The sequence below is a fragment of the Desmodus rotundus genome, chromosome 13 (genome assembly GCF_022682495.2).
Source record: "Desmodus rotundus isolate HL8 chromosome 13, HLdesRot8A.1, whole genome shotgun sequence".
NCBI lineage: Eukaryota > Metazoa > Chordata > Mammalia > Chiroptera > Phyllostomidae > Desmodus > Desmodus rotundus.
Window position 1 is genome coordinate 18,899,868 of NC_071399.1, and position 13,729 is coordinate 18,913,596.

The window sequence follows — 13,729 nt, forward strand, 5'->3', positions numbered from 1 at the left end:
CATTGACATGAGTCGTGCCTAACCTGCGTTTGTGCAGACAATACACTCTTACCGACCTTCGTTTTAAGGGTCAGGAAACTTTGTGCTGGTGTGCTTGATTTGAATGTGGGGAAGTGAGCAGACGCAGTGACAGAACTTTGTTCCGTGCTGGTGGAAAAGAGCCAACAGACAAGGCCACAACCACAGGCAAAAGGTTAGAGAAACTTGTTATTAAATTTAATTTTCTTTAAATACATACCTTCTTCCACCCTCACCCACTCTGGGGAGGAACGGAAACCCCCACCCCCTCCATTCCCTATATAAATCCCGAGATGGTGGGGATGAAGTATAAAAATACTATTTACAAAGGGGAAGAAGGTGTTTGTTGCCAACTTAACCTCCAGACACCCCCAACCCCAGGCCCCTTTTGCTCCTTTTAGAAAAAGCCCCTGGAAATCCATTTGAGTGTAGAACAAGCCCTTCCTTTGGAGGGGACACCCAGACCCCAACAAGGAATAGGAAGCTCTGAGATTGACTGAGGGAGAGAGTGAATGGATAGCACCTCAGATCCTAGCAGGGGGAGGGGATTGGCCCTCCATTACCCTGTAGCCAGCAGGCTGGCCAGCCAGCCTTTGTTTCCATAGGTCTCACGTAAACATTGACTTAGCTTTTATATGTCCCTGCTTTTCCTAATTTCCTACAGAGCCTCCCTTACTTCCACTGGAGGCACTTGTTTGCTTGGTTTTTTCTTCCTTCCTTCCCTTTAAACCTTCCTATATGGAAGGAGTGGGGAGAAGGGGAAGACAGAGCCCACCTCATCCCTTCTTCTAGGGCTTTGTGGGTCACACAGCCTCTATCTCTCTGTGTGCTCCCATGTTCTTGGCCAGACAAGGGTGGATTTCTTTCCCCAGAGCAGGGACAAGGCAGGTAAATCATCCAGTACCAGGATACATTGGTCTTGATGGGCGATGCTTTCAGTACTGAGTAGCAGGGAAGAAGACTTCAGGAGGCAGGAATGCGGGGCAAATCTGGTCTCACCCTGCTGGCGTGAGACCAGCCCTGTACTTCAGGGCAGCACGACCATTACCACCCAACAGTCTTGTTCATTGCAACTACGCAGAGGGACTAGGCACCCATGAGGCAAGAGGTCTTCTCCAGGCCTTGACGTAAAGGTAGCACTCACACCAGCTCATCCAATAGGATCCCGATGCTCTGTGTGGCCTCTGAGGGACCAGCGATGGGCTTGTTACACATAGGGCAGACACAGCGCACTTCCAGCCACTTCACCAGACACCTGTGGGCAAAAGAAGACCTGAGATACCCCAACCTGCTCTGGCTGGCATTCATTCATAGAGCCCAGCCGCTCCTCAGAGCAAGACCCAATGCCCCAATCTAACCCCTCCAGCTTGCTGCTGTTCAGATAGGATGTAGGACATCACTGACAAGGAATAGATGGGAGGGGGAAGGATTGGAGGTTCTAGAAGATGCTTTCTGCTTATTGCTTTTGAAAGGCACCTCTGGACACACGTGTGCACTGTGGACACTTACTTCCGATGAAAAGCATGTTGGCATGGGAGCACACCTAACTCATCCTTCCCCTTGAAGTCTTCCAGACAGACTGCACAGGTCTGCTGTGGAAAGAAAGGGGGAAGCATGAGAGGAGAAGGGCCAGAGCCCCCATCACCCGTCCTGAACACATATTATCTCTACCCCATCCAAGAAAACTACGTTCTAGCAGTTTCCTTATCATCTGGAGACATATTAGTCACATTTTATTAAGATATGACAGTATGACAGCCATTAACCACATGTGACTACATTTTTAATTTATTTTAAATCTCCTGATCTTTTTAAAAGATCTTATTTATTAATCTTTAGAGACAGAGGAAGGGAGGGAGAAAGAAAGGGAGAGAAACATCGATGTGTGAGAGAAACACTCTGTTGCCTCTCGTGTGCCCCCAACTGGGGACGTGGCCCGCAACCCAGGCCTGTGCCCTGAACGGGAATTGAACCAGCGATCTTTTGGTTCACAGGCCAGTGCTCAATACACTGAGCCATGCTAGTCAGGGCTTAAATTTAAATTAACCAAAATAAGATGAAATTTAAAATTTAGTTCCTCAGTTGTACAGGCCACATTTCAAGTGTGCAATGGCCACAGAATAGCTAGTGGCTCCCACATTGGACAGAGCAGACATAGAATATTTCTATAATCACAGAAGTTTCCTCTGGGCAGTGCTGTGCCAAAAGAAAGATTTTTAATACGTTCTAGCCTCGCACATTTGGCAAGAGGACATGTGCCAGTAACTAGAGGTAAGGATGAGGGCATGGTGTTTGTGGCCAGTTACATTCTTTCTGTAAGTCTAGTCTCATGTCCCTATATAGTAACACCCTCAATCTCAACTGAATGACTCTCCCAGAGGAAGGCTTAGGAAACATCTGAACTTGCTGTGATGTAATAACGCCTATCAAATATAGGAACAAAATGCAGCCATTTCTAGGTAGCCTTGTGTCTAGAGATATCTGTGACCCTGCCTACTCCAGACAACCACAAACACAGTGTGCAGGAGTGTCTGCGGTCATGGAAGGAAGCCTAAGAAACGCCTTAGGTAATCTTAAAGGCACAGGTGGGAAAAAACGGGAATGGCCCATGCCTAGAGTCAGAGTTGAGAGGAACCCAAGGAACTGGTGGGGGGTGAAATGGTGGTGGGGGACAAAGAACCACAAAAATCCACATCCTAGTCAGACCCATGATCTGCTAGGACAGAGTGTGTATATACAAGGGTAAAAGGACCTTCTTTTCTTTAGCGAAAAATCAAGACATGGGATCTGAACACGGGAAAGGTAGCTGGAATGTGGCACAGAGTGGTATGAACATCCTCCCCTTGAAGATCATGCCTCGGGGGCTTCCTGGGGCCACGTGTCACCATTCATCCAAACCCTTTTGTGCGCTCTGTCTTCTGCCTGCACTGGTTCCAGCCACGATCAACTCCGTATGTCGATGACAAGCTGGGATGAGTGACTTTTATTTGGCCCACGTTGATATGAAGGCAGGGACTACAAAGGTTCCCTGAAAGCGTCCCAGCTGAAAGCTGGAGGAGGTGCCATTTGCTTTAGCCACTGGGGCCCTCCCACATGCTGTCCCAGTACACTCACCCCATATAATTGTAATTTCTTGGCATCACCTTTAAGCACCACCTGGGAAGAAAAGAGGAGGTGTGGTGTCAGAAGAAACCAACCACAGGGGCCAGGGGGTATCAACCAATGAAGGAAGCCTCCAGCTCTGCATAGGATCACCTCCCTCTCCCTCCCTTCCTCTCGTAAAGGGGAGGGCTCTGGGCACTGCCCGGGCTAACCAGACTTGAAGTCAGTGAAAGGAGTTATCCCCAGAGAGGGCCAGAGGGGAAGCTGAGGGGGATTCCAGGCCAGGGCAGCTTAAGCTTCTCCTTTCCCATCTCTAGCAGGACAAGTAGGATGTCTCGGGGAAAGATGTGGTGCTTTACCTCCTTATATCCGTATCGTTCACTCTGTGCCTGGTTTCGCAGTTTGCTGCGGAAATGAAGGGGAGAGAAGTGATCACTATGCCTTGCACAGACAAAGCCATTCAGGGTAGGAAAGGTGGGTTAGCTGCCTGGCACTCTTCTGGGGGTGGAGAGGGGTATTCCCCAAGGGGGTAGCTCATCCTATAGAGGCCCTAAGGTATGGTCCGGACCTATGCAGGTCACCCAGAGTCAATTAAGGACTCAGGCTCAACAGCCGCAAAATTTACCGCCAGGTCCCTCAGATCGGGGGATTGTCTGACAGAATTAAGCCCTTCACTCTCCCTGCCAATTCCCAGGGAGTAAATTCCTATAGCCTCCCAAAGTATATAGATCAACAACTGCTTACTGAGTATACAGAAGAAGTTAGATACTCTTAAAAGGGCTATTTTCATTAAGCCCTTTTAAGAATACAGGGTAAATAAGTCTCTGACCCGGAGAACACAAGTATTGCGGAACCAAAGCACACTCTTCCCTCGCAGTGCCAAGAAAACACAGGAGAGCCGTTCTTTGTTCCCTCCTTTTCGTTTCTAGCTGGTGGCCTGCATGCAGCCTAACTCTCAATAGCCAAAACCTGGCATGCTGTAAGTAAAGGCAACAGCACAGCCATTAGGGAGGACTTGCTATGCATCGACCCATGCACTGACAGGTTCAAATACGTGCTCAGAGACGCCAAACAACTTTAGGAGACGCTGTCCTTTTTACAAATGAGGAAATAATGAAGCCCAGAGACGTTAAGTGACTTGCCCAAACTTCAGAGCTTGTTGGCGGCAGTGTCTGGATTTGAACCAAAGTCTCTCTGGTCATACAGCCTGAGCTCTTTCAACACAAAATGTGGCCTATTTCACCAACTGGGTGAACACGCCCTAGTCGGGGGGCCTGGCCTGGCCACACACGCCTGGAGCCTCTCAGGAAGTCCAGCCTGAGTGACCCCTGCCATGGGGTCGCAGCCTTGGGCAGCACACGATACCCCCTTTCTCTTCCCTCTTTGGAGGGTTTCTGGTCAGTGGAGGGTTGGGCTGAAGGCCTAACCAGGGCTCCCATTGTCCCATCCTTCACTGTGCGCTTTCATATATTTACACGCATTACTGCCCCCACTTCCAAGTGAGAGGAGCAGGAAGGATGTGTCCAAAACTTACGCGAACTCTTACCTCACTGACACTGAGTTAAGCTGGGGTAGGAAGAAATACTTACTCAGTGCTTATAGCCACCTTCTGAGGGAGACATGTCTCTCTTAGCAGGTAGGTGCAGAGTAAATAAGGAAGCAGTGAGGAACCTGCTTATCTCAGAGAATGGGGGGGGGGGTGCCACATGTCCTGTGATTCTCCACTGCAACACGGCTAGTATGCAGTGTGTGCAGTGCTACACTGCAGGATGCCTGGGGTGCCCTCCTTCCCCACCCGCCTCCCTTCTGTCTGCTGTCTCCTTCGAATGGTTTTATCCAAGGAAACTCCGGAAGGCTGGCTCTCAGAGCCTAGGATGCTCATCAGAATGTTGGAGGGCTTTAGAGCTGCACCTTCTCCCTGCATGTAGACGGAGGGACCAGGCAGGTGCAGACTGTGATGAATTCAGGCCAAAAATGTTGCAAGGGAAGCAAAGCAAAAAACAAAGGTCTTGGGCCATCCCAGCAGGGAATATAGTGCCAACAACTTTGGACAGGTGGCCTTCTCAGCTGTTGGGTGAGCAAAGCTGCTAAAAATACCCTGATCTCAATGACACCATTTCTAGCCATGGCCCATGGGCTCTCCCATTGCGTCTTTTCCCTTTTGGAACAAACAATGCAGCCAGGTCCTGAAAATAATTGTTCCTTTCCTGCCTATTTGTACTTCACTGGCCCCTCCATCCTGTGTAGGGCAGAAGTCAGCCCTTTGGGGCTGTGGGGGAGAATGAGCGAGGGGGAGCTGGGAGTGGAGGCTGGCCTTGGCCAATGAGCTCACCAGGTTGGGAGCAGGGGGCACGGGCCTATTTTGGCTAAGGAGGAAACCGAGAAGCAGAGAGAGGAAGTGGCTTCTGTGCTTGTGTGTCTTTCTATATATAGACACCCACAGGCTGCCACACACCAGTGAGCCTCTGGAACCATGAAACTGCAGGGTCAACTGGCTCCAGGCAGGCTGCAGAGCAGACAGTGCGGTGGTGAAGGGGCAGATTACTGCAGAAGGGACAGGTGGTGCCGAGCAGCCCCGCAGCGGGAAAAGCTTTTGGTTTCATGTGGTTTTGATGCTGTTCTTTCATTCCAGCCAAACAAAAATTAATCAGCCATACCTAGCTCCCCAGCCTATCCTTCTGCAAGAACCCAGTCTCTAGCTGTAAAGGGGTGGCCACAGATGCCACAGCTGCCTCTTCACTTCCCATTCAAAGTATAAGAATCAGACATATAGAGGCAAACATATGGAATCTGAAAGACTCTAGTTAATTGCCACCAGACTAGCCCACCTCTATATATTCCTCTATATATGGCCTTGGACACGTTCTTAACTGCCCGAGCATGAACTTCCTCACTTATAAAGTGGGCTAATGCCTAAACTGGAGAGACGTTCTGCGGACTAAGTGAGCTAAATATTTTACAAAATGTTACCCACGCTGCCTGACACACAGATGGCACCTGATAGCAGAATTAGGAAATGAAACCTGGTCAACCACTTACTGGCCCGGAGTAATTTTCTAGGATTTCTTCACACGGCCATGTTTGCAACTTGGCGTGTATGAAGGAACTAAACAGAGTTGGCTTTATAGACGCCTCCCAACATTGCACACCGATCTTTGGGATTTGAAATGTCTCCATCTCAGTCTCCGGGAACAGCATGAATTGCTTGATACGAGGAGATGCAGGTGGTTGATAGTCAGGAAGACAAAAGAATTCGGGGAACAAAACTTGGGCTTGGGGAAAGGTGAGGTAGTGGGGAAATTACCAGAAACCTACATTCACTCACACCTAATAATTAGATGCAATTGTCAGACTCAATGGTACAGGAGGGAAAAATAAGTCTTTACAGAAGCTAGTGGCTTAAGCGGCAAACTCTAGTCCTAGGGACTTTTTAAAGTTCTGAGAAAGAACTGAAAGGGCGGTGGGGGGGGGTGGTGACACCAGGGCCCGAGGGCACTTCCTCTTCTTAGAGGGAGCACTTCCAGCCTTCATAATAGGAACTAGTGCTCTCTCTAGCTTCCTTCAGGTGAGTCAACCCCCCAGAGCATCTCGGTAGGGAACCAGAGCTCCCTTTCTCCCTCTTAATTTAATCTCCTTAAATGAAATGATCGGCTTCCAGCCTAGCCTCTGCTGATGTCTACTCAGGCATTTGGTAATATGGGCATGGGGTTCGGGGTGGGGTAGAGGGGTCAGTTACTACGTGGCTCTAAGGACCACTAGCATGTTCTGATGGTCAGAGGTGCTCCACACTCCCCAGTATACAATGAAGAAATGTTAATCCCGAAAGTGTGCTCTAGTCAGAAACACTACTTTAATTTCCAGCGTACATTCTAGTCATGCCCCAAATGTTTTGGTGGGAAATAGCCACCAGCTCCCATGTCTTAGCAGCAGGAGAAGAAATAGTTCCTGGAGAAGTTCCAGTCCTTCTGTGGGTCCCTATGCAGTAAGTGAGGTTTCTAAGTTTTTTCACTCTCAAAAATAAGAGCTTCCAAGGCAGAATAAACAAGCAGCTCTCCAGACATCAGCCTGCTAATTTTAGCATCTGATGGGCTGACAACAGGATTTCCCAGGGGCACAGAGGTACACGCCACTGGAGTAACGCAGGCCTCCTTATTCCCAGCTACCCAGAGGGTGTGAGTGGGGAACAGAGAGACAGGTCAGGGGCCATCAATGATATGACCCGGTCAGACAGTAATTCTAGGCAACCTTAGCACAACTGGCCAAGAGGCAGGATGCAGCCCAACCCATGGTGACCTTATATGCTCTGGGAGGATGACTTGATAGGTTGATATAAATAGAAACACCAGGCCTCAAGGGCCCAGTAAAGGACTGGATTAGCCCTGTCTTCAAAGCAGGGGCACCAGCTGGGGGCTAGTGACTGTTGTGGGAGCTTCACCCCACCCACCCTACCCCTGGCCTCCTCCTCCTGGCTCCCCTGTTCCAGTGAGCCAGCCGGCCAGCCAGGGAGCCACCCACCTGATGAAATAACAGCAGAAGATGAGGCTGAGCATGAACACAAAGATGCCTGTGCCAAAGATGACCATGTAGATGTTGAGAGGAAGGTCTTGGAAACTGATGGGTGGCATTGAGCAGGACTTGTTAGTACTAACCAGTCCCAGGCCGCAGAAACACCCTGCAGAGAAATGGGAAGAAAAATGATATTAAAGTTGGAAATATACCACTGGTGCTCTGTGTCAGCAAGGACGGAGGGAGAACTGGCAGGCTTTGGGCTCTAAATCTCTGATTCAGGCACTTAAGTTTATATCCTAGCTCTAATACTTACTAGCTATGTGATTGTGGGTAATTCGACCAATCTGTGAAATGGACTACTGCATACAGAACTTAAAACAGCTTCCGCATGCAGGAAATCAAGGCTTCAGGCAGCAAGCAGAAAATGGAATGCTTCCATCAGGTAGAGCCCATATGGTGCAGTAGCAAAATGCAGAACCTTAGCCCTGACTGGTGTGGCTCAGTTGGTTGGGTGTCTTAAGCAAAGAGAGGGGCCACCAGTTCGACTCCTGGGTGGGGCACCTGCCTGGACTGTGGACTGGTTCCCAATTGGGGCAAGTGGGAGAGGAAACCAGTTGGGGTTTCTCTCACACATTGATGTTTCTCTCCCTCTCTTTCTCCCTCCCTTTACCTTTCTCAAAAAAATAAATAAATGAATACAATCTTAAAAAAAGAAAGAAGAACCTGTGTATTTGGGTTCCAACTCCATCTCCCCTTAGCTATGTGACCTTTACAAAGTTACTTCTCTAAGCTTATATGAAAACAAGGAAAATACAGAGAGGACTAAAAATGTATTAAGAAACATGCTTTGTAAATTGCAAAGTGGAATTGCAAAGGTCATTTGTCATTATTAAGCCACCTGATCCAGGACATAAGCTGCAATAGGACCAGAGTAGAAATTATCCATTCCAGGACCAGCGCTCCAGAAAGTGGGGGTGGAAAATTGCAGCTTACTTCTACTGGCACCATCCCCCTTTCTACTGAAAGCCTCACTGTACAGTCTCATAATAGCGGAATGATATTCCCTGGAGCTTATCTGAAAAGCAGAATATCAGGCCCACCCCAGAAGAAATGAATCAGAGTCTACACGTTAACAAGGTCCTCAAAGATTCTTTATGCATTCGGTGTGGGAAGCACTGGCTAGCCATTAGATGCTTGCCCTTTTCTCACATGACTTTAGGGGTAAATCCTGATTGGTCCACCAATCATGTAGGGTTTGGTGTTGAGGTAGGTGTGTGACAGGGTTTTGGCCATAGAAACAAAGAGAATGTCTGCTGGAAAAGGAAAGCCTTTTCTTTTTTTTTTTGTCAGTCCTGCTCAAAACACCTGTAGGGGTGGCAGCCAAGTCACAGCTGGAACGAGAGCAGTTCATTATAAAGCCTGCGGCGGAGGGAACAGGGAAAGAGGAAAGATTCTGTCAGTGAGTTGCTAGACGAACTAATCCTGGGGCCACTATCTTGGGACGACTGGCTCTGACAGTGAGTAAATTTTCTGTAATGTTTAACAGTAAGGGAAAAAAAAAAAACCTGGGACATAAGCAATAAGCCAATTGTTTATTACTGCTTGCAGGCAAAAGTACCACAGTGACCCAGAAGGTAAGCATAAAATTCTTGTATTTCAGAAAGTGGTGAGACCAGAAAACTGGAATTTACCACATACTTGTTGCATCCCAAGCACAACCATGATACCAGTTTAATCTTAAGAGACTCACTCATTAAACTGTCTGTAGTCCAACAGTTAACAGGCCTGGCTCCAAAGGCCTCAGTACTCAAGCCTCCAACATGGGTTTCCAGAACTTTTCTGACATCTTGGTGAGAAGCCAGAGCCCATTAAAATATGCTTTACAATTCTACATCATAATTACCTGTCCTACCACAACTCAGCAGAAGCCTGGCTTGAATGACAAAGTCATCTTTGACGTCATACTTCTCGTAACTCTTCATCCCCTAGATCGATCTGGTGACCATGAAATGAGCCTCCCTCCAAACCTCTTTCGTATTTTGTGGCCAGTTCTATTGCCAAGTCCCTATTCCCAACAGAGTTTAGGCCAGTTCTATGCCAAGTTCCTATTCCAGACACCTAATTGATGTCTTGTCCCTCCTCTCATTTAGCCCACACACGTCTGTCAGTCCTCCTACTCGGTTTCTATCATGTATGTCCCCAACGCATGACTGGCTTCATGTCTTCCTAAACATGGATGCGCTGGGGTGCCTCTCAACCTCCCCAGCCAACGTCCTCCAACACCACCCCACGTGGGCCAGTCTGCTCATTATTTCTCGCCCAACTCTGTACTCATGCCTCCATATCTTTTTTCGTGCACCTCTCCCTGCCCGAAACCCCCTTCTTTCCTGAAGTGCGTGCGCCAAGCCTGGTCTTTGTGATATTCCAGTGACCCCTCTCTTCCCAGAATTCCATGCGCTCACAGCTCTATTGCATGTTCTGGCTCTTGCATACGAAGTAATTGTCTTCCATTGCCCTGTCGTTCCTCGCATCAACTTAACTTGAACATACATTAAGCATTGATTATATGACAAGTGCCATGATAGACACTGAAGATAAAATCAAAGAAGAACGACTGGATGGTCTCACCTTCTAGGGAAGAAGACAGACACAAAGGCTTTCACCATGCAGAGTGAGGCACCACAATACAAGTGCAGTTACAATCCTAAGATCAGAGATGAGAGTCCAACAACCTGCATGCTCATGGGTCTGAGGACAGCAATTTGGATATTCTCCAGTGCCTAGTCTAGTGTTTGGCTTGTTCTCAGTAACTAGTTAACAGATAAATGGGCCCAAGTTTCTCAAAACCTGGTACCCTTGGCAAAAGCTCGCACTCCAAAGGAAGTAGACTGACGTTTGGGAAAATTGCCCAGAAAGTGCCCTCAGCTAATGGATGACCAGTCAATCAACAAGCATTGTTGAGGGCCTGATTTATGCATTGACCTACACAGTGTGGGGAAACAAAAAGTAAAAGAAGTAATTCTTGTCCTGAAAGAGGTTTTGATTAAGCTGAAAACAATTAAATAATTAGCTACGAAAGGTTGCTAAGCCCCAAAGGAGGCCCTTGCTTCTAGGTTCCAGCATGGGTTAGAAAGTCTTCAACACCCCTCCACCATCCACTCAAACACTTGCTCTCCATGGCGCAAAGGAAATCCAATTCTCATAAGTACATCATGGTGGACTCCCTCCACTCTGGAAAAGGGCCTTAGGACTTCCCTTCCAGGAAACCGGGTCCTCGATGCCAGGGAAGCCTTCCTCCCCACCAGGAGCATCTGCACACCCCCACCAGCACTATTTGTTGCTGTAAGAGGCTCTAACCCCCAATCTGCCTTGGTGTTCCATGCATTTTTGTGTGGGGCGGATCCTGGTATCTTTGGGGTCCCTAAGAAACTCCTTTGGTTTCCCATTCTGGGAACCTGCAGAGGGGTGACAGTAGCTATTGTAGATGGTATGTGGATGCACTCTGTAGGCACCTGGGCCTAAGCGGTCTTCCCACCCGTTTAAATTGACCATCTTATCTTGTCTGATAATCCAGGATTGAGTCCCGGAGTTTAGGACTCTGTGATAGAGGCGTAGGTGAGAAGAACTTCATACCCAAAGAGATGGTCCATTTGCTTGTATTACAATGGAAAATATGATGGTGGGGAAGTTTTTCCTCTAAAAGTTAGAAGGATGGAATCCCAACCCCCGGGAAGAGGGGCTCCAGACATTGTTCACAAAAGGGTGAGGAGAGGGATTGCTTCCTCACTGGAGCCAAAGAACAGGATCTTTCAGCCACCTTTGAGAAGTGAATAGATAAAGCAGCACGTCCTCTGCTGGTCTATAAATCTCTTATGAAAGACGGCGGGCTGCCCGAGCAAGGCCAGTGTGACTGACAGCCCCTGGGCTCTTCTCCTGAAGTCTCTGTTCCTTCGTCCCAGCCGACCTACGAAAGCTCTGACATCAGAATGTTCCTTCTGCATCAGTGGGCTGGGAGCGGGAATGACGTCAAGAGGAGGGCTGGCCAAGAAAGACCAGTGAATCTGGGAAATGCCTCTCCTTCCCAGCCAACGGGAATCTTTCCCAGATGCTGGGATGCACTGTCCTGCCTCACCCGCACCTTCCGCCCCCTCTCCCTCTATGCCATCTTGGTTCATTTTCAGGAAATTACATACTACTAGCAAGAGGAAGAAGGGGGTGGGGGCACTCTTACACATGCTGCCCAAACCTTGCCTTAAAACACAAGTCTCTTGAAATAATTAATCCAAGATCTGGCAGGAGTCTGCTCTCAAGAATGAGTTTTTCCTAACTCACTGGCTCGCCACCCTCAGAGATAAGGCTAGCTGTTCCCCCACTCCAACGCTACCGAGTGAGAGCTGTGCAGTCAGCACTCCAGGGCCATTGGAGAGAGAGTATTAGTATCCAAGGTTTGGAACCGACAGCCTAGAAAGGCCCTCAGTTCAGTAGTTTGGGTGAGGAATCAGGCCCCAGCCCAACCTGTTATCACCTGAACCGCAAAAAAACTTCAGGTGAGATAAATTTAGCATTACCCAAACGGGGAGGGGGGAGTGACTGGAGTGGGAGGAGTGGTTGGGTCTGGAGGTGCAGCTCCGCCACCGAGGCTGGGGAGCTAGTGTCACAGACGGGCCCTGGGACCAGAGAGCACAGCTCCCTCCAGGCTAGCCTACACCCGAGAGTAGCCGAGAGCCGAGATATCTGTGAGGCTTTATCAATTCAAGAAGGCCATGCTCTTGAAACCGACGTCTTCCGTAGGCACACAGCGCCATAGCAGCCGGTGCGAAGTCAACAAAGACGCAGAGGAAGCCACCTCCGGGCCCGTCCCGCACGCTACATTGTATGCATATTTAAAATAGCCTGCAAAGTTTCAGGCCGGGAACTTGAGCTCCCTCTAGGAGCTCCTAGCCTGAGCGCGGATTTAATTCTCCTCCGATAACCACAACAAAGAACAGAGTTAGAAGCGCACAAAGACAGGGGAAGGGGTAGAAGAGCGAAGCCGCCACACAAAGGCCGCGAACCCCTCGGCTCCCACGCCCCTCTGCCCGCCGCACGTTCAGAGACTCTTCCCGGCCCTCGAGTTAAACCTGGATTTTTTTTTTTCTTCAAATTCCACACTGTGCAGAAGAGTTGGGCGCCAAGATGCCTTCTCGCCCGCCCCATTTCAAGAGAAACTTAGCTCGAGAGAGAGAGAACGAGCCTCTGCCTGATCTTAAGTCTCGTGCCCCCCTCCACGTCCCCGGCGAGCCCAGTGCCCTCCCGCCCCGGAGACTCACCGTTACACCACTGGAATGGGTGCATCAATGAACCCGCGGCTGGCTTCCTAGGGCGAACGAACGCAGGCGGCGGGAGAGGGAGGCAGGTGGGCGCACCGGCTCGCTGGTGCGCAGGAGGGGCCGCTGCACTCCGCGGCAGCCGCTTTTCTCGAGAAGTGGAACTCCCTTCGAGGTGAGGGGCTTCGGCGAGGCCGGTTTTGGAGCAACAGAGGAAAGAGGAGAAAACAAACAGAAAGTCCCCCCGGATCAAAGCACCACCGAGGAAATGCAGGAAGAGCCCCGAGGGTGGGGGAGACTTGGGGCGCCGCAGAGCAGGGTGGGGAAACTCAGGCGGCACAGTTTCTCGGCCCGCAGGGGAGGGAAAAGCCTTAGCGGGAGACGGCTCTGGTCGCAAGACACAGAGAAAGAAAGCGGCCGAGACTCCGAAACTGACACAGGTTGTGCACACCCCCTCCCTTATACTCGCCCTGCAACTCCGCCCCCAGCCCGTCACCGCCTCCGGCCAATAGGAGTCTTCCTCTTGGTCCTGGTATTATTTGCAGGCCCGCCCCCCACCCCCTCTTCCAGGGCGGAGCGTCTTTCCAAGGTAGGGCGCCTACCCTTTTACCTTCCCAGTCCTGGGAAAACTTAAATCTTAAGAGGAGCGCGCTCCGCCCTGAGTTGGCCCAAGCTGGAGGAAGCAGCCTCCTCCGCCAGGAATCTGGAAGCAGCCGAACAATTAGTGCCACATTGTTTTCCGCCTCCAGATCTATTATGGATTCTGCAGCACTTTGAGAAAAGAGTTCGGGGGG

The 13,729-nt window shown here is 49.7% G+C and overlaps 1 protein-coding gene across 2 annotated transcripts; it reads right to left on the minus strand.

Moving 5' to 3' along the window:
* Positions 1–205: 205 nt before the first annotated feature.
* RNF122 (ring finger protein 122) lies at positions 206–13,363 on the minus strand. Of its 2 annotated transcripts, none has more exons than XM_045197243.3 (6): positions 12,939–13,363; positions 7,636–7,792; positions 3,480–3,525; positions 3,133–3,174; positions 1,528–1,607; positions 206–1,273 (listed from the first exon to the last, which is right to left on the minus strand). In XM_045197243.3, the coding sequence occupies exons 1-6, from the start codon at positions 12,961–12,963 to the stop codon at positions 1,159–1,161; spliced, it is 465 nt and encodes a 154-aa protein (XP_045053178.1). In that variant the 5' UTR covers positions 12,964–13,363; the 3' UTR covers positions 206–1,158. The 2 variants fall into 2 exon arrangements, with proteins under 2 accessions (XP_045053178.1, XP_024418522.1); XM_024562754.4 differs by having other exon boundaries at positions 1,528–1,610.
* Between the last annotated feature and the right edge of the window lie 366 nt (positions 13,364–13,729).

What these genes read in the sequence shown, in the direction of transcription:
- RNF122 (XM_024562754.4), bottom strand. Translation starts at nt 12,963, where the DNA reads ATGCACCCATTCCAGTGGTGTAACG. An exon ending in AACGATACGGATATAAGGAG is followed by an intron (nt 3,175 to 3,479) that starts GTAAAGCACCAC and finishes TTTTCTTCCCAG; the next exon opens with GTGGTGCTTAAAGGTGATGC. An exon ending in AGAAATTACAATTATATGGG is followed by an intron (nt 1,611 to 3,132) that starts GTGAGTGTACTG and finishes TTCTTTCCACAG; the next exon opens with CAGACCTGTGCAGTCTGTCT.